General features: G+C 35.7%; 1 protein-coding gene across 3 annotated transcripts in view; it reads left to right on the forward strand.

The window, feature by feature from the left end:
* Positions 1-20,135, forward strand: part of RPAP2 (RNA polymerase II associated protein 2) — a 98,675-nt gene that overhangs the window by 24,932 nt on the left and 53,608 nt on the right. For all 3 annotated transcript variants that reach the window (XM_011284871.3, XM_045036185.1, XR_006584548.1), the window contains exons 7-8: positions 11,532-11,567; positions 13,989-14,928. In XM_011284871.3, the coding sequence (XP_011283173.1) occupies positions 11,532-11,567; positions 13,989-14,928 (976 nt within the window). The remainder of the gene's footprint in view (positions 1-11,531; positions 11,568-13,988; positions 14,929-20,135) is intronic.

A 20,135-nucleotide genomic window follows, 5' to 3' on the forward strand; every position in this document is an offset into this window, starting at 1 on the left:
GGATGATATAAGCTGTGGGTCTTTTGTATATGGCCTTTCTGATTTTAAGTTACGTTCCCACTATTCCTACTTTGTTGAAGGTTTTTTATAAAGAATGATGCTGTATTTATTTTGTCAAATGCTTTTTCTGCATCTGTTGAGAGGATAATATGGTTCTTATCCTTTTTTTTTTTTTTAAGTTTATTTACTTTTGGGAGAGAGCATGCAAGTGGGATAGGATCAGAGATAGAAAGAAAGAATCCCAAGTATGCTCTGCACTGTCAGCATAGAGCCTGACATGAGGCTCGATCCCACGAACTGTGAGATCATGACCTGAGCTGAAGTCATGCTTAACGGACTGAGCCACCTAGGCGCCCCAGTTCTTATCCTTTATTTTATTAACATCGTGTATCACGTTGAGTAATTTGCAAATATTGAACCATCTCTGCAGCCCAGGAATAAATCACACTTCCTGCAGCCCAGGAATAAATCACACATTCTTTTAATGTACTCTTGGGTTTGATTTGCTAGTATCTTTTTGAGAATTTTTGCATACATGTTCATCAAGGATATTGGCCTGTAATTCTCCTTTTTAGTGGGCTCTTTGTCTGGTTTTGGAATTAAGGTATTGCTGGCCTCGTAGAATGAGTTTGGAAGTTTTCCTTTCATTTCTATTTTTTGGAACAATTTGAGAAGAATAGGTATTAACTCTTCTTTAAATGTCTGGTAGAATTCCCCTAGGAAGTCATCTGGCCCTGGACTTTTGTGTATTGATTTTTCATTACTGATTACGTTTCTTTGCTGGTTATGGGCCTGTTCAAATTTTCTATTTCTTCCTGTTTCGGTTTTGGTAGTTTCTATGTTTCTAGGAATTTGTCCATTTCTTCTAGGTTTTGCCCAATTTGTTGGCATATAATTTTTCATAATCTCTTATGATTATTTCTTTTTCTGTGGTTTTGGTTATGATCTTTCCTGTTTCATTCATGATTTTATTTATTTGGGTCCTTTCTCTTTTTGATAAGTCTGGCTTTGATAAGAACAAGCTCCTAGTTTCATTTATCTGTTCTACTTTTTGTTTCTATATCATTTATTTCTGCTCTGATCTTTATTATTTCCCTTCTGCTGGCTTTTGGCTTTATTTGCTTTTCCTTTTCTAGCACCTTTAGGTATGTGGTTAGGTCTGTTTTGAGACTTTTCTTATTTCTTGAGGTAGTCCTGTATGGCAGTATACTTCCCTCTTATGACCACTTTTGCTGCATCCCAATGGTTTTGAACTGTTATGTTTTCATTTTCATTTGCTTCCATGTATTTCTTTATTTCTTCTTTAATTTCCTGGTTATCTCATTCATTGTTTAATAGGATGTTCTTTAACCTCCATGTATTTTGTGGTACTTCCAAATTTTTTCTTGTGGTTGATCTCATGTTTCATTGTGTTGAGGTCTACAAATATGCATGGAATGATCTTGATCTCTTTGTACTTGTTAAGGGCTGCTTTGGACCCAGTATGTGATCTGTTCTGGAGAATGTTCCATGTGCACTCAAAAAGAAGGTATATTCTGCTGCTTTAGGATAAAATGTTCTGAATGTCTGTTAAGTGCATTGGGGTGCATTCAAAGCCATTGTTTCTTTGTTAAATTTCTGTGTAGAATGATATGTCCGGTGGTGTAAGTGGGGGGGGGTGGGTCAAAGTCCCCTACTACTATTGTATTGTTATTGGTGAGTTTCTTTATGCTTGTTATTAATTGATTTATAAATTTGTTATTGATATATATTTATATATGCTTGTTACTAATTGACTTATATATTTCTATATTAATTGACTTATATATATTTATATATTAATTGATTTATATATATTGAATTGTGTATATATATATATATATATATATATATATATATATATATATATAATTGCCTCCCAAGTTGGAGGAATAAACAATCTAGTTTTTTTTGATAGAAGTATGGCTACTCCAGCTTTCTTTTGATGTCCATTAGCATGATAAATATTCCCCATCCCCTAATTTTTAATCTGCAGGTGTCTTCAGATCTAAAATGAGGCTCTTGTAGGCAGCATATAGGTGGGTCTTGTTCTGTTTTTTGTTTTTTGTTTTTTAACTTTTTCAATGTTTGTTCTTGAGAGAGAGACAGACAGAGCACAAGTGGGGAAGGATAGAGAGAGACAGACAGACAGACAGAATCTGAAACAGGCTCCAGGCTCCAAGCTTTCAGCACAGAGCCTGATGCAGGGCTCAAACTCGGGAATGGTGAGATCATGACCTAGGCTGAAGTCAGACGTTTAACCGAATGAGCCACTCAGGCACCCCCCTGGTGGATCTTGTTGTTTTTTTTTTTTTTATCCATTCTGATACCCTGTATCTTTTGATTGGAACATTTGGTCCACTTACATTCAGGGTGAATATTGAAAAATATGAATTTAGCCATTGTGTTACCTGTAAATCTGGTGTTTCTGGTGATATTCTCGGTTCCTTTCTAGTCTTTGTTGCTTTTGGTCTTTTTTCCCCCCAAAGAGTCCCCTTTAATATATCTTCTAGGGCTGGTTTACTGGTCACAAACTTTAGTTTTTGTTTTTCTGGGAAACTCTTTATCTCTCCTTCCATTCTGAATGATGGCCTGCTAGATAAAGTATTCTTGGCTGCACATTTTTCCCATTTAGCATGTTCAATATATCCTGCCATCCCTTCTGTCCTGCCAAGTTTCTGTGAATGAGTCTACTGCGAACCTGATCTGTATTCCTTTGTTGTTTAAGGACTTTTTTTTCCCTTGCTGCTTTGGAGATTCTTTCCTTCTCTGGGTATTTTGTGAATTTGACTATGATATACCTTGGCGATTGCCAGCTTTTGTTGAATTTCATTGGAGTTCTCTGTGCTTCTTGGATTTCATTGTCCGTGTCCTTTCCCGGATTAGGGAAGTTTTCAGCTATAATTTGCTCAAATAAACCTTCTGCCCCTTTTTTCCGTCTCTTCATCTTCTGAGTCTCCTATGGTATGAATGTTATTATGTTTTCAGACGTCACTGAGTTCCCTAAGTCTACCTTCGTGATCCAGTACCTGTTTTTCCCTCTTCTTTTCAGCTTCATTATTTTTTGTGATTTTATCTTTTATATCACTGATTCATTCTTCTGCTTTGTTCATCCTTGGTATTATGGCATCCATTCAGGTTTGCATCCTGGTTATAGCATTTTTAATTTTGTCCTCATTGGACTTTAGTTCTTTTATGTCTGCAGTAAATGATTCTGTAGTGTCTTCTATGCTTTTTTCAAACCCAGTTAGTGCCCTTATAATTGTTTTAATTGTTTTAATTGTTTAATTGTTATAATTGTTTAGTTCAGACATCTTCTATCTGTATTGATTAAATCCCTGGCTGTTACTTCTACTCCTGCTCTTTCTTTTGGGGTGTATTCCTACATCTTGTCATTTTGTACAGACAAAATATGATTTGATCTGCTTGTTAAAAGAAGCTAGATCTAAAAATAAAAGCAATATTTGTATTTATATAGTTATATATATATTTCTATTTTATAGTATATATTTATATATATTATATATATAACTAATTTATATATTATAAATATATATATATACATATAAAACTAAAATTAAAAAAATAAAAAGGAATCTAGACCCTATTTCCCCTAGAGCTGAAGCTTTGCAGCATTCTTTGATCAGTGGAGTTGGGAGTGTACGAGGGGTTTGTGCTGGTCTTCTGGGGCCAGCTTCTGTGCTGCTTCTCAGGCCAACTTGCCCTCATTGAGATACACTTGCAGGGCACAGCAGGGTGCAGCAGGGCTGGGGCTTGGCGTAAGCAGCTCAGGTCTTTACTTGGTGGTGCTGGTTAGCTCACTGAGGTCAGTCAGTGCTGATGGACGGGGGAGCAAAATGGGTTTGCTCAGCTCTCTTATCCACAGAGCAGAGAGCTTGCACCCACCACTCTTCAGGAATCCCTCACAGAAGAGAACACAATTATCTCCCTTATGTCCCAGGCTGCCTTCACCCTGTTTATGTCCAAGTTGTTTTGTCTCAGGCCCATGGCTGGGTTTCTAAACTCCAAATTTTAGGGACTTGGTTGGCATGGCTCCAAGCTGTTCCTCTGGAAGAGGGCCTTGCCATGCTTTTGCCATTTGCCAGCTTGTCCAAGACAGCAGTCACACGACCACACAGTGGTTCAGATCTTAGGCAAAGCAGAACAGAAAGCCTGCATCAAGATTCACTGCCCTCTTCCTCAAGACACTAAAAACAGAACTACCCTACGACCCACCAATTGCACTACTAGGCATTTATCCACAGGATACAGGTGTGCTTGTCTCGAAGGGACACATGCACCCCCATGTTTATAGCAGCACTATCAACAATAGCCAAAGTATGGATAGAGCCCAAATGTCCATCGATGGATGAATGGATAAAGAAGATGTGGTATACGTATATGTATATGTATATGTATATACATATGTATATGTATATGTATATGTATATGTATATGTATATATGTATATGTATATATACACAATGGAGTATTGCTCAGCAATCAAAAAGAATGAAATCTTGCCATTTGCAACTACATAGATGGAACTGGAGAATATTATGCTAAGTGAAATTAGAGAAAGACAAAAATGATATGACTTCACTCATATGAGGACTTTAAGAGACAAAACAGATGAACATAAGGGAAGGGAAACAAAAATAATATAAAAACAGGAAGGGGGACAAAACAGAAGAGACTCATAAATGTGGAGAACAAACAGAAGGTTGCTGGAGGGGTTGTGGGAGGGGGGATGGGCTAAATAGGTAAGTGGCACTAAGGAATTACTCCTGAAATCATTGTTGCACTATATGCTAACTAATTTGGATGTAAATTTTAAAAAATATAAAATAAATTTAAAAAATACAAAATAAAATTTAAAAAAAAAAAAAAAAAAAAAAAAAAAAGATTCACTGCCCTCAGCCAGTGTTTCCACTGCTGTGCCTGGCAACAGTACAGCACATTGGTGCCATCCATTCTTCTGGCCCTGGAGAGGCCTTGCAGCCACTCCCAAGGGGAGTGGAGGGGAACTGTTTCTCCTCATGTGACCCAGGGGATCCTCAGTCCATGCTGTCCACTCTCGGTTCTCCACTCTCCTTCACCATAGGAGCACCACTAAACCGGGCTGGACCCCTGTAGTGGGCAGACTTCTACAACTTCAGATTTTGGGCTCCACTGCTTCTAATACCTTGTGGTACTCTATATAAGCAGGGCTCCTTCCCCTCCACAGCACCCGCAGTTCTTACCTCCCCCAAATCAAGTCTCCGCAGCTTCTACCTTCTACAATTCTACTTGTAGAATTGCAGTTTTGTTCTCTCAGTCCTCAGATTGATTTCTTGGGTGTTCAGAATGATTTGATTTTTATCTAGCTGTGTTTGAGGTACTAGGCAAGCTTAGGGTCCCCCTATTCCTCTACCATCTTAACTCCTCACTCACCCTTTTTTCTGTGCTTGGGTTCCTGATCTTTATTGAGTAAAGTTCTCAAGCGCTTTAGATAAGCTGTCTCATTTAAAACATTAGTGCTTTAAATAAGCTGTCTCAGTCCTTACAAGACCCCTTGGAAGTGTTATTACTCATTTTATGGGTGGTGGAACTGAAGCTCGCAGAGGTTTAGTGACTAACCCAGAACACTAGGCTCATTTATATAGATCTGGAATTTAAACCCAGATCTGACACCAAAGCCTCATGCACTCTTTCCATTCCTTTGGCCCTGTTCCATTTTATTCTGTGTAATCTCACTCATGTGTTCACATGTTTTTTTCTTTGTTTCTTATTGACTCTCTGATAAGTTCACACATTTTCTTCTCTCCTTAAACTTTGAACCCAATCCCCAACTCATTATAGATAATTTAACCTACCACTTAACTAAATGATTGAGTGCATCCAGCAGAATTTCCTTCAACGTTATTTTCTTATCCTCTCTCGTTTCTCTGCCTCATTGCTTATACTTTCTATGTTCCTGATTCTTTTCTTCTGTCACCAAGGCTTGCTTCATGATTTATTCCTATTTTCTCACTCTTTCAAGCTCTCCTCTCAAGTTGATTATTTTTCTTCTACTTTAAAAAGGTTGGTAGGGACAGAACCCTGAAAAATATCCATTAAGTTTAGCATTTCTATGGTGATTGGTAATATTAGCAAGAGACATCTCAGTAGAGTAATGCATACAGATTCCAGGAGGCAGAGGGGTGATGATTGAATAGGAGATGTGGAATTGAAAACCAGTGCAGACTTCTATAAAGAAAGGTTACAATGAAAAAGGGAGTGGGGGGAGCTGTATGATTGAAGGACAGGGTTTGTTAGTTTCTGTGTTTATTTTCTCAAGATAGATTTAAGTATGATAATATCCTAAAAGGCAAGAGGAAAAAGGGAGAGGTTTATGGAGTAAAACCTCAGATCCATAGAGTTAGCCTTAAACTATATGAATCTTTATAGACCCAACTGAATCTAAAGCTTTTCTTCATTGGCTCAACAAGCAATTTTTATTTCTTCTGTAATTTGTTGTAGCAGTTCATGTATCTCTCATGATACTTAACATATATTCTTTGAAATTATATGATGCAAAATGTAGTTAAGAGCCCTGCTGTCTTGATTTGATTTCTGGCTTTACCACTTACCAGTTGTGTGGCTTTCCACTACTTATTCTTTTAGTACTCAAATTTTTTTATCTGTAACATGGGAATAATAGTTGTAGCTACTCATTCTTGTGAGGATTAACCTTTGTGAAGCTCTTAGAACAGGCGTTTTTCTCCTACTAAATTGTAACGTCCTTAAGAATAAGAACCTGTTCTTTATATAACTTAATATACCCAGCATAATTCATACATATAATAGTTCAGAATTTTATTTTTGAAGGAATATTGGAATATATACCCTGCATTTGTAGGTTAGCTGTTGAGTGTAAGAGTCCAATTGAGAATCACTGTCCATACATATTTTCTTACCTATAGAGATACTCAGACCCTATAGGACTAAATGCCAGGCAGCTGCAAGGCACTGAACCTTGACAATTTTAGCCAGGAAGACTTGGATGGGGATGTGGGATAGGAAGAATGAAAGAACTACAGGTACCTGTGAGAGGCAATAAAATCCTCTGTTGTAAAAGTTAGCATATTATTTAGGCCAAAAAAGCTCTTAATGAGAGTTATAAATATCCCCTGGGGCAATCAAGGCTAGTCACCATCCAAGTAGTGTCCTTTGCTTTGAGGAACACCAACCCAAGGTAGCTTCTATAACTAGAGTTTTAGTGAGTAGAAGAAGTAGTGTAAACAGGGTAATATTGGGTGATTGGGAAAGGATATGCCTCAATTGGCTGAGGGACTAAGGAAAAAAACAAAAATAGATTAAAATTTTATTCTCAGGCAGCTCATTGCCCATTGTCTTATTTTGCCTTTCCTTCTAAATTTTTTATTATTGGTCTTGGAGAATTCCTGAACTACAGGGGAATCTCTAAAGCAGGGATGGCAAATATTGGTTTCATCCCATATGTCTCCTGATGTGTGGTGCTGAGAAGGAATATAATGGGAAAGAATGCCTTGATTAGTTAGCGGTGCCTTCCATAACTTAAGGAGAGGATTGGTAGGAGAGTCCATTCATAGCAGTGCCTCTTCTGCTTAAGACTGAACACAAGATAAATGGATTATCTAGGCAGTATTATGTGGTCAACTCTGATGCTTAATTATATAGAAAAATATCTTTAACTGACATTTTTTGATTAGCAGCCTTTCAATGTCATAACTCGAATAACCTGTGGTTCCATCTATCCATTTGGCTTAACTTTTTTTAATTGAAATGCTTTTTTGAAATATCATGGCCTTCATTGGAACCCTATTTTGTCCTTTAAATGGGATTAATATTCAATGCCTTAGCTTCTCTTTCATGTATGTCTAGTTTCTTATATTTACTTTTTTTTCTATTAATAGACTTTATTCCTTAGAGCAATATTAGCTTCATAGCAAAATGGAGAGGAAGGTACAGAGATTTCCCATATACCCTCCTTACCCCTACCCTTGTATAGCCTCCCTCATTATCAGCATCCCCCAACAAAATTGCTCATTTGTTACAATTGATGAGCCTGTATTGACATATCATTATCACCCAAAGCCCATAGTTTACATTAGAGTTCACTCTTAGCTTTGTACATTCTGTGGGTTTGGACAAATATATAATGACTTGAATCCAACATTAATTACATTATTATACAGAGTAATTTTATAGTCATAAAAATCCTATGTGCTCCACTTATTCATCTCCCACCTGTCATAAACCCTGATCTTTTTTTTTTAATTTTTTTTTTCAACGTTTATTTATTTTTTGGAGGACAGAGAGAGACAGAGCATGAACGGGGGAGGGGCAGAGAGAGAGGGAGACACAGAATCGGAAACAGGCTCCAGGCTCTGAGCCATCAGCCCAGAGCCCGACGCAGGGCTCGAACTCCCGGACCGCGAGATCGTGACCTGGCTGAAGTCGGACGCTTAACCGACTGCGCCACCCAGGCGCCCCAACCCTGATCTTTTTACTATCTCCATAGTTTTACCTTTCCCAGAATATTAGGTAGTAAAATTATACAGAATATGTTCTTTTCAGGCTGGCTTATTTCACTTAGTAATATGCATTTAAGTTTCTTCCCTGTCTTTTTCTAGGTTGATGGTGGCTAGTTTCTTTTTAATGCTTAATAATAATCTGTTGTCTGAATTTACTACAGTTTATTTAACCGTTCACCAACTGAAAGATATCTTAATTGCTTCTAAGTTTTGGCAAAATGGATAGAGCTGCTGTAAACATCCGTGTGCAGGCTTTTGTGTAGACGTAAATTTTCTTATTTATTTGTTTATCTTTAATTTACATCCAAGTTAGTTAGCATATAGTGCAACAATGATTTCAAGAGTAGATTCCTTAATGCCCCTTACCCATTTAGCCCATCCCCCCTCCCACAGCCCCTCCACCAACCCTCTGTTTGTTCTCTGTATTTAAGAGTGTTTTCTGTTTTGTCTCCCCCCCCACCGTTGTTATATTATTTTTGCTTTCCTTCCCTATGTTCATCTGTTTTGTATCTTAAATTCTTCATATGAGTGAAGTCATGTGATATTTGTCTTTCTCTGACTAATTTCACTTAGCATAATACCCTCTAGTTCTATCCACATAGGTGCAAATGGTATGTAGATGTAAATTTTCAACTCCTTTGGGTGAATACCGAGGAGTAAGAGTTCTGGATTGTATGGTAAGAGTATGTTTAGTTTTAAAAGAAATCACCAAACTGTATTTCAAAGTGGCTGTACCATTTTGCATTTTCACCGGGAATGAATGAGAGTTCTCTTGCTCCAAACATTCACTAGCATGTGATGTTGTCAGTGTTCTGTATTTTAGCTATACTAACAAGTGTAGTGGTATCTTACTGTTCTTTTAATTTGCAGTTTGCTGATGACATGTAATGTAGAGCATCTTTTCATATGCTTACTTGCCATCTTTATATCTTCTTTGGTGAGGTGTCTTTTAATGTCTCTGACCCATTTTTATTGAGGTGTTTTCTTACTGACTTTTAAGAGTTATTTGATATTTTGGATAATAGTCTTTTATCAAGTATGTCTTTTGCAAATATTTTCTCCTAATCTGGTTTTTCTTTTTATTCTCTTGACAATATCTTTCACAAAGCAGAATTTTTTTAATTTAATGAAGCCTGGCTTACCAGTTTTTTCAGTCATAGATTGTGTGTTTGGTGTCCTATCTAAAAAGTCATCTAGTTTCTCCTATATTATCTTGTTGGAGTTTTGTATAGTTTTGTGTTTTATATTTAGTTCTATGATCCATTTTGAGTTAGTTTTTGTGAATGGTATAAGTCTTTGTCTTGATTCACTTGTTTGTTTGTATGTTTGTTTGTTTGTTTGTTTGTTTTAGAGAGAGAGAGACAGAGACAAAGTCCAAGCAGTGGAGAGGGACAGAGGGAGAGAAAGAGAATCTCAGGTGGACTCCGCAGTCAGTGCGGAGCCCAACACAGGGCTCAATCCCACAACCCTGGGATTGTGACCTGAGCTGAAATCAACAGAGAGGCCCAACACACTGAGCCACCCAGGTGCCCCTTGATTCACTTCTTTACATGTGAATACTCAGTATTCCAGTACCATTTGTTGAAAAAATGGTCTTTTCTCCCTCATATTGCTTTTGCTGCTTTGTCAAAGATCAGTTGAATATATTTGTGTGCATCTATTTCTGGGTTCTCTATTCTGTTCCAGTGATCTATTTATCTGTTCTTTGACCACTACCACACTGTCTTCATTACTGTAGCGTTATAGTCTCAAAGTCAGGTAATGTCAGTTCTCCAACTTTGTTCTTCATTATTGTGTTAGCTATTCTTGGTCTTTTGCCTCCTCCCAAACTTTACACTCAATTTGTGATATCCACAAATAACTTGCTGGGATTTTGATTGGGATTACATTGAATCTGTAGATCAAGTTGAGAATGACATCTTGACAGTATTGAGTCTCCCTATTGATAAACATGGATTATCACTCCATTTTTTGTGTATTCTTCTTTGTATATTTTTCTTTTTTTTAATTTTTAATGTTTATTTTGAGAGAGAGAGAGAGAATGGAGGAGGGGGCAGAGAGAGAGGGAGACAGAGGGTCCAAAGTGGGCTCTGCACTGAGAGTGGAGAGCCCGATGCGGGGCTTGAACTCACAAGCTTTGAGATCATGACCTGAGCTGAAGTTGCTTAACCAACTGAGCCACCCAGGTGTCCCTGTATATTCACTTTTATTTAATCCATTTTTGTAATCTTTAGAAGTCACTTTTCCTGAGTCACTTCAGAAATATTTTATAGAGTTTTCTTGTCCTCTTGGAATCACTTGCTATTTGTTCCTTTTTGTATTGGCTTTCTAAGAGCTTTTCTCTCTGTCTTTTAAATATCCATGATGCCCAGCCAAATGTAATTTCTGGTATTGCATAGAAAAATTGTTCCTAGAATTGAATTCAATCACCTGATCTACATAGTTCATATCCATACTATGATACAATGCTTTCTCAGAAATTAGAGCAAAAATTCTTATTGACTATATAAAGGAAATAGAGGAGAATTGTGGTACATAATTCCTGCCCTCAAGAAGCTTGTAGTTTGGTAAGAAACCACACTTAAACATATGAAAAGTAAGACTTTTAGATAATAATTCTAGTATTAAGCCATAGAGGAGTACCTGATTAACATATATTAATTGAATACATAATACTGACTCTGGAACTCATAGGAGAGAGTGATTTACTTTAGTCAGGTTAGTCAGGGAAAACTTTATTACACTCATGGAAATTGAACTTAGTCCTAAAATATGAACAAATTTTGGATAACAGATTAATCCATATTTCTTATGGATGAGTTTCACAATACTTTGTTCTTCAATTTTTTCTTTAAAACTTTAAATGAACTGTTTCCTTTTAATTATATTTTCTATCCAATATAGTTATAACAAACACTTGAAAATGTTTGACATACCAGTTGCCTTCAATTTTTTTATTCCTATGTTTTGTCACAGGGATCCTGATTTTCAACTGCTACAGGAAGGACAAAGGTATGGTTGAATCAGTATTACTTACCTTCTATGTATTTATGTTAATAGAAACATTAAGAGTAAACCAGGTGATACGAGCTTTTGGACTTCCTGTGTTGATGCATGAGGTAAGTGCCCATTTTAGCCCACACAAAGAAATATTTGCCTTGTACAGCTTTTTCTTTTGTGATAGTAAGATGATGTGTTTGATCTGTATGATTTATTGTACAGCTGTTCCTACAATGAAGTCTAATTGAACCTGTTGAAATACGACACAAACATAGCTTCCATCTGAGATACTGTGCTTCTTTGTCAACTAGATTATGCCAATTACATTTGTTGAAAGGTTTTTTTAGTCTTATTTTATAGGATTTCAAAGCTTTATATGCCAATTATGTATTATTTGGAAGAGTGTCTAAAGCATTAATAGAAAAATTCCAAGTTGTAATATTTTTCTTAACTGTTCTTGTGGTGTTGCTTGCCCAATCGTGACTATTTCTCAAAACACATTCTTATATCTTTTATCAGCATAATTTTTCCTGGTTTTTAGCCACTATTTTAGTACATGGAATTGAGCACAAGTAAGAGATATTTATTTATTGATATATATTTTAAATTTATAGCTTCAAAGTAATATAGAAAAATATAATTACTTTAAAATTCCAAGAGAAAGTATGAAACCTATGAAAGTCAAATTGTTCTAATTTTTTTTAACATTATGCTTATTTCAGGTACAAGAGACAGTCTCGTGGCTATATAGGTTAGATTCTAACTAAAAAATGGTATCTAATACTGAATAAACTTTTCTTTATTCCCATCCACAACCTTACTGTTTTGTTTTGTTTTTTTTTTTTATGTTTTATTTATTTTTGAAAGAGAGAGAGGAAAGTGCAAGCAAGGGAGGGGCAGAGAGAGAGGGAGACACAGAATCCTTAGACAGGCTCTGGGCTCTGAGCTAGCTGTCAGCACAGAGCCTGACACAGGGTTCGAACGCACCAACCATGAGATCATGACCTGAGCCTAAGTTGGACGGTTAACTGACTAAGCCCCCACAACCTTACTTTCAACTCTGTTTTTCTTTTTCTTTCTTTATACTTCCACCAAGCATGCTTTTTTTTTTTTTAATGTTGCATTATTTTATTTTAGTCTATTTTTTTAATCATTTAAAAAATGAATATCCTTTTGGGGGAGCAGTTTTAAGTGTATAGAAAAATTGCTTGAAAAGTAGAAAGTTCCTACATACCCTCACAATTCCCTGCCCCCACTTACACAGAATTGTTATCCTAAAAGAGTTCTTTTAAAGTTCTGATATGTGCATTTGCTGGAGAGTAGTTTCTCACCTAACATTTCCTATCTCAGGTTTGTATAGACAAAGCTACTCTTTTCCTTCACCTTTTCATAATTCTTAATATTTTTAAAACCCAGTTGAAAATTGAAGCAGGGCGCCTAGGTTGCTCAGTTGATTAAGTGTGCGATTCTTGGTTTCAGCTCAGGTAATCTCATGGTTTGTGGGATCAAGCCCCATGTTTGTGCTGACAGTGTGGAGGGATTCTCTCTCTCCTCATTCTTAGTCCCTCCTCCCTCTCTCCCTCTCTCTGTCTCTCTCAAAATAAGTAAACAAAAATTTTTTTTAATTAAAAAATGAAAATTGAAGGAACATAGTCAAAGGGAAAACTACTGTCTTTTATTTTTAGCATTCTATAATAACTCTGGGTTTTCAAATACAATATCTTTCATTGACAAATATTAATTTTCTTTATTAATTTTATTTTTTGCTAAGACTTTCTTGTGATTTTTATCTATGGAATTTTCTGTATAACTATCAACCATAATTGGGAAAGGTTTAAACATGTCTTTTTATCTTGTTATCTTTCAAAACCTAAACAGAGTTTCTGTAATACATTTTTTTGAGAAAGCAGGAATGAAGTTTTCAAAAGAAAACCTTTTTTTAAAAAGTATATATAAAATAGTCACAGAACAGTAACAGGCAGAGGCATCTGAGTGGTTCATTCGGTTAAGTGTCCGACTCTTGATCTCCGCTCAGGTCTTGATCATCAGGTCATGAGTTTAAAAAAAAGAAAAAAAGAAAGAAAGAAAAAGAAATGTAACAAACAAAAATCAAAATAATTCAGTAGGATGAAATTATCAAGGTTTTTTTTTTTCTTTTTGCTGTACTCCTTTAACACTTTAAAAAACGGGAAAAAAGAAAGAGGATGGTAGAATTATATCAAATAAATAAGATGCAGAGAAATCATAGATGATATAGCATTCTTCGAAACCATGTATATGTGTATATGTGTGTATCTATGGAAATACATATAGATATATAGATAGATATATATGTATATAATCTATAGGCAATGCTTGAAAGTTACAAAATATAAATAACTGTGGGACGTTTTGCTTTTTCATTATATTTATTTTGTTTCTTTCCTTCTACAGTGGCCATTCTGGAAAGGAAGTACAGCTATGCACTAAGGCCATTAAAACATCAGATATTGACAATCCTGGCCATTTTGAGAAGCATTATGAATCTAGTTCTTCTAGCACTCATAGTGACAGTAACAGTGACAATGAGCAAGACTTTGTTTCCTCCATTCTACCAGGAAACAGACTGGTAGATGCAATGGGTGTAAGTCCAAAGCTGCACAAAAAAAGCATAATGAAAAAGAAAGCCAGCCATAAAGCTAACTCCAAGCATGAAGACAAAGAACAGACAGTAATAGATGTCTCTGAGCAGCTAGGCAATTGCACATTAGATAGTCAGGAGAAAGCTGCTGCTTGTGAACTTCCTTCACAGAAAGTAAGTACTCAGATTTCTCCAAATAGTCCTTTGCAAGAAAAAGTAGAAGTTTCAGAAAATTCTGGAAATAAATACAGTAGTTCAAAAGTAACTCTAGTAGGCATAAGTAAGAAAAGTGCTGAGCATTTTAAGAGAAAGTTTGCCAAATCAAACCAGGTTTCTAGATCAGCCTCTAATTCAGTGCAGATGTGCCCTGAAGTTGCAAAGGCAAACTTACTTAAAGTCCTGAAGGAGACTTTGATTGAGTGGAAGACAGAAGAAACTTTGAGGTTTTTGTATGGCCAGAATTATGCTTCTTTGTGTCTGAAACTCTCTTCAGCCTCTCTGGTTAAAGAAGAAGAACTTGATGAAGATGACATAGACTGTGACCTAGACAGACATCCTCCTTCCCTGCAGGGATCTCAGAATAGCTTGGATGAGTCTTTACCTTTTAGGACTTCAGATACAGCCAGTAAACCACTACCAAGTTATGAGAATTTGAAAAAAGAAACTGAAACCTTAAATCTAAGGATAAGGGAGTTTTATAGAGGACGATATGTTTTGAATGAAGAAACTACCAAATCACAAGACTCAGAAGAGGTATGTCTTAATGATGATGGGTTTTGGGGGCACCTGGGTGGTTCATTCAGTTAAGCATTGGACTCTTGATTTCAGTTTAGGTAATGATCTCACAGTTTGTGAGATCGAGCCCAGCGTCAGGCTCTGGGATAACAGCCTGGAGCTTGTATGGGATTCTCTCTCTCCTCTCTCTCTGTCTGCCCCTCCCCCCACTCATGCTTTTTTTTCCTCTCTCTCAAGATAAATAGACTTAAAAAAAAAAAAACGATAATGAGTTTTCTATGCTGCTAGCATATGAAACACTCACCATAGCAAACCTTGGAACAGGAGTAATACTGAAGAAATAATTGTTAAATTTTCAAGTTTGTTTAGTTCAGTTTTTTGTTTTCAAATGCCATCCCTAGGGACTCCTTGGTGGCTCAGTCATTTGAGGGTCTGACTCTTGGTTTTGGCTGTGGTAATGATTACATAGTTTCATAGGTTTGAGCCCTGCATCTGCCAGTGCAGATCCTGCTTGGGATTCTCTGTCTCTCCCTCTCTCTGCCCCTCCCCTGCTCGTGCTATCTCTCTCTCTCTCAAAATAAATTAATTTTATTTATTTATTTTAATGTTTATTTTTGCAACAGAGAGAGACAAAGCCTGAGCAAGGGAAGGCCAGAGAGAGAGAGATACAGAATCCGAAGCAGGATTCAGGTTCTGAGCTGACAGCACAGAGCCCAACGTGGGGCTCGAACCCACGAACCATGAGATCATGACCCAAACTGAAGTCAGAGGCTCAACCAGCTGAGCCACCAGGCGCCCCTAAATAAATTAATTAAAAAAAAATTTTTTTAAATGCCATCTCCAGTAGTGGCATAATTGTTTTCCAAATAAGTTGAAATTCGCCCCCAGAAAATTTCACAAATGTGTAATATTTTTCTCCAGTATAGAAATAGCCTAGAATTGGGGGACAGAGTTTTCTTTAAAACCTAGTTCTTCATATAATATGTAGACTCTCTGAAGAGGTTTATTTATTTATTTTTGTACCAACAAATATTCTTTGTATTTTGGTATTTCAAATTTCTGCATGGGGTATATATCTTTGTATTTTATTTCCAATAGAACTGTATACAGTGGAGTAGACTTACTAGCTGAATGGTAAAGTATTTGGGTATTATTTAGCAAGCAGGCCAATTTAAAATAATATTAATGAAAATAATATAGTAAAGGAGACTTATTGAGAAATAATGGACATAAGAGAAAATAGAGCATACCAGGTAAACCTAGGTTTTAGTATTAGCTATGCCATTTATTACTGTATGAAAAGTTGGTCTCTTGAGTCTGATAGCTTTCCTTGCTCACTTGTTAAGAATTTAAAAAATAATGTATGTAAAGCATTTATCACAGTGCCTTAGATAAAATTGATGCTCAGTAAATAGTAATTCTCTGTAGAGACTAAATGTCTCTTGGGGGGGTTCTCTCAGTATTTCTCTTACCCGTTTTTGGTTTGATGTGTAGCTTGGGAAATGAAGTTATTTGGCATGAAGAGGAGTACGTGATAACCTTATTTTTATGACAAAACTTTGTTACTAAAGATTTGTGAGTAAATGTGGCTCTAAATTTAAGAACACATTTGGAGATTTAGAAAGAGGATGAAAGTGGAGATAGAGTAAAAGTTCAGAAATTTCTTATATAGAATGCTACCTAGCCTAGTACTATATTTTGAATCACTTCAACTGTATTATTAGACAGTATTCCTAACTTTTATAATCAGCTTGAAGAAACCTGATCTCTGTCACTCAGCTGCATAAACTACCTTAATATAACATTTGTTTTATCATTTTTGTGTTTATAAGCTTTAAACAGGAAAAATACCTAAGAAAGAAAATGAAAATTGACTATTCCTTTGTTGCATAACATTAAAACTTTTTCGTTCATGTAAAATACAGATAGTAAGTGTACAACTCGTTGAATTATCACAAAAGGACACAGCCTTGTAATCATTACCCAGGCCAAGAAATTTGAGTAAAACAGAGGCCCAACTATGTCTCCTCCTGATTATATCCTCTTTCCAAATTGAATAACTATTATAATAACATACATTAGTTTTGCCAATTTTGAACTGTATTAAATGAATTCACATAGTATATATTCTTTGGTTTTCAATTTATTTCATGCAACATTATGTTTGTGAGTTATTTATGTTGTTCCATGCGCCTATACTTCATTCTTTCATTGCTGCATAGCATTCCCTTATAGAAATATATCCCAATTTATTCATATTAATGGGCATTTAGGCTTTTCCAGTGTGGGGCTGTGGTGTCTGAGCTTTCTTGTTTATATCTCTCTTCTAAGGTATAGGTATTTATGTTGGGTATGTATATCATTTTGGAGTCATAATATATGTGTATATGCAACTATACTGGATAATGCCAAACAGTTTTCCAAAATGGTTTTGCAGGTTTATATTCCACTGCCACTATATGAGAGTTTCCATGACTCCACATTCTTTACCAGTACTTGATATTGTTACTTTTCACATTTCTGGTGGTATTACTTTTTGGTTATAATACATTTGTCTGATGATTAATGAGTTGTGCACTTTTTCATTTGCTTTTTGACCTTTTGGATTGCCTCTTTTGTTAAGTATCTTTTCAAGTGTTTTTCCCATTTATCTGTAGGAATATCCAGGTATTTTTTTCTTACTGATTTTGTAGGAATTCTTTATTCAGGATTCAAACCCATTTTTAATTGGGTGTATTACAAATATTGTCTTCTACTCTGAGACTTGCCTTTTCACTCTCATTAATGATATCTTGAGTTCAGTTTATTAATTGTAGCCTTTAATGACTTCTCTAAGAAAATAATCTTTGTTTATCCCGGGTTATTTCATCTTCTAGAAGCTTTGTTTTTCCTTTCATATTTAGATCTGCAATTCACCTGGAATTGATTTTTGTTTATGATGAGGAGAATGGGTCAGATTTCATTGTTTTCCTTTGGGAAAATGTGTTTACATTAAAGTTTGAGAAGCACTATTGATTTTTGCAGGGTGGGGGTGTTGTTCATTAGTTACTGAGAAAGATGGGAGAGATGGGTCAAAAATCTGTCACCATAATTATGGTTTGATTATTTCTCCTTTTAGTTTAGTGAATTTTACTGTTAGTATTTTGAGACCATGTTATATGGTGTTAAAAAAAAAAAAGATTGTTATGTCTTCCTGGTAAATCAAACCTCAGTATTATGGAGTGACTTTTCTCTACATTGATGATTTTTTTCTCTTTTACTCTACTTTGCTGGCATTAGCATTCTTCATTAGTATTTTCAAGGACTATCCGCTTTTACTTAGGCTGGTAATCTTTATTATGTGGAGAATTTAGCCTATTTACATTCAGTATCCTAAGTGATATGTTTGGGCTTAAATCTCATCCCACTCATTGCTTTCTGCTTGTCCCACCTGTTCTATGTTCTTTCTCTCCTTTCTTTCTTTGAATTAAATATCATTATTTCATTGTTTACCCTCTGTTAGCTTGTTTTAAATGTTATTTTACTAATCATTAAGTGGTTACTGTAAAGAGTAAAACTTGAATTAACTGAATTATTATAAAAGTCTAATATAAGTTAATTTTTTTTGCTTCCTTAACAGTCCCTTAGAAACTTCAATTCTATTTACTCTCTCTTTGCTTATGTGCTCGTTGTCTATTTTTATTCTCTCTGTATTTTTTTAATATATTTTTTTTAATGTTTATTTACCTTTGAGAGAGAGAGAGAGAGCACAAGTAGGGGAGGGGGAGAGAGAGAGGGAGACAAAGAATCCATAGCAGGCTCCAGGCTCTGAGCTGTCAGCACAGAGCCCGATGCAGGGCTTGAACCCATGAACCATGAGATCATGACCTGCGCCGAAGTTGGACACTTAACCAACTGAGCCACCCAGGCGCCCTTTGTCTCAGTATTTTAAATCGTGTAAGATTATTAATAGTCAATATTCAGTTGGAGTTATCCAATTAATTACTCTTCTATTGTTTTTCCTTCCTGCATCTCTATTCTTCCATTACAGATTATTTGTCTTGGGCCTGAAGAATATCCTGTATTTTGATTAGTGCAGTTTGCTAATGATAAATTTTCTCAGTTTTTGTCAGAAAATTCTTTATTTTACTTTCATTTTTGAAGGACATTTTTCTGGGTATTGAATTCTAGAGTAGCATTTTTTTCAGGCAATTGAAAATATTTCTTTGTCCTTTGGCTTTCATTTATTTCTCTTATTGCTACTTCTTTGAAAATACTGTTTTTCTTCTGTTAGCCACTTTTAAGATTTTTTTTGTCTTTGGTTACTGTCAATTTTAGAATGCTTGGCCTACATGTGATTATTATTGTATTTATTCTTTTGGCACTTGTAATACTTGAATCTTAATTTGGTTTCTTTATCAGTTTTGGAATAGTCTCAATTATTATCTCTACAGATACTTCTTCTGTCTCATTCTTCCTTTCCTCTCTGTCTGGTACTCCAATTAAAGACACGTTAATCTTTTCCACTGTATCTTCTATGTCTCATATTCTTTTGCGCTTTGTATTATGTATGTATGTGGGAGGGGGTGTTAGGTGTGACTGTGCTTTATTCTGAATAATTTCTAAATCACTATTCTCTCTTCAGTCTTTTTTACTATATTATTAAATATATTCATTAAGTTATCACTTTAGAATACTGTATTTTTCAGGATGCCTAGGTGGCTTAGTCAGTTAAACATTGATTTCATTTGGTTCAGGTCATGATCTTGGTTTGTGAGTTCAAACCCCACGTCAGGCTCTGTGCTGACAGCACAGCACAGAGCCTGCTTGAGATTTTCTCTCCCTCTCTCTGCCCCTCCCCTGATCACATGTGCATGCATGCTCTCTCTCAAAATAAGTAAATTAAAAAAAAAAAGAATACTGTATTTTTCAGTTTGAGAATTTTCCTTTGGTTCTTTTATATAGTTTTCAGTTCTCTACAGAAATTTTCAGTCTTGTCATTTTTCTTTAAATACATCAACAGTTATTTTGAATAAAGCTGATAACTTCATCGTCTGGATTCCCTGGGGGTTGTTTTCCATGGGCTAAAGTTTCAGATTTGACCATGTTGTCTCGTTTTCTTATTGCTTTATTATATGGCAAACATTGTATATTAAAAATTACAGATAATTTGAGACTGAAGTTAAAACAGATTTATGTTGGCTTCTAGCAGATGATTTGTAGTTGTCCCACATCTTGCTTAATCC

This window comes from Felis catus, chromosome C1, assembly GCF_018350175.1.
Source record: "Felis catus isolate Fca126 chromosome C1, F.catus_Fca126_mat1.0, whole genome shotgun sequence".
NCBI lineage: Eukaryota > Metazoa > Chordata > Mammalia > Carnivora > Felidae > Felis > Felis catus.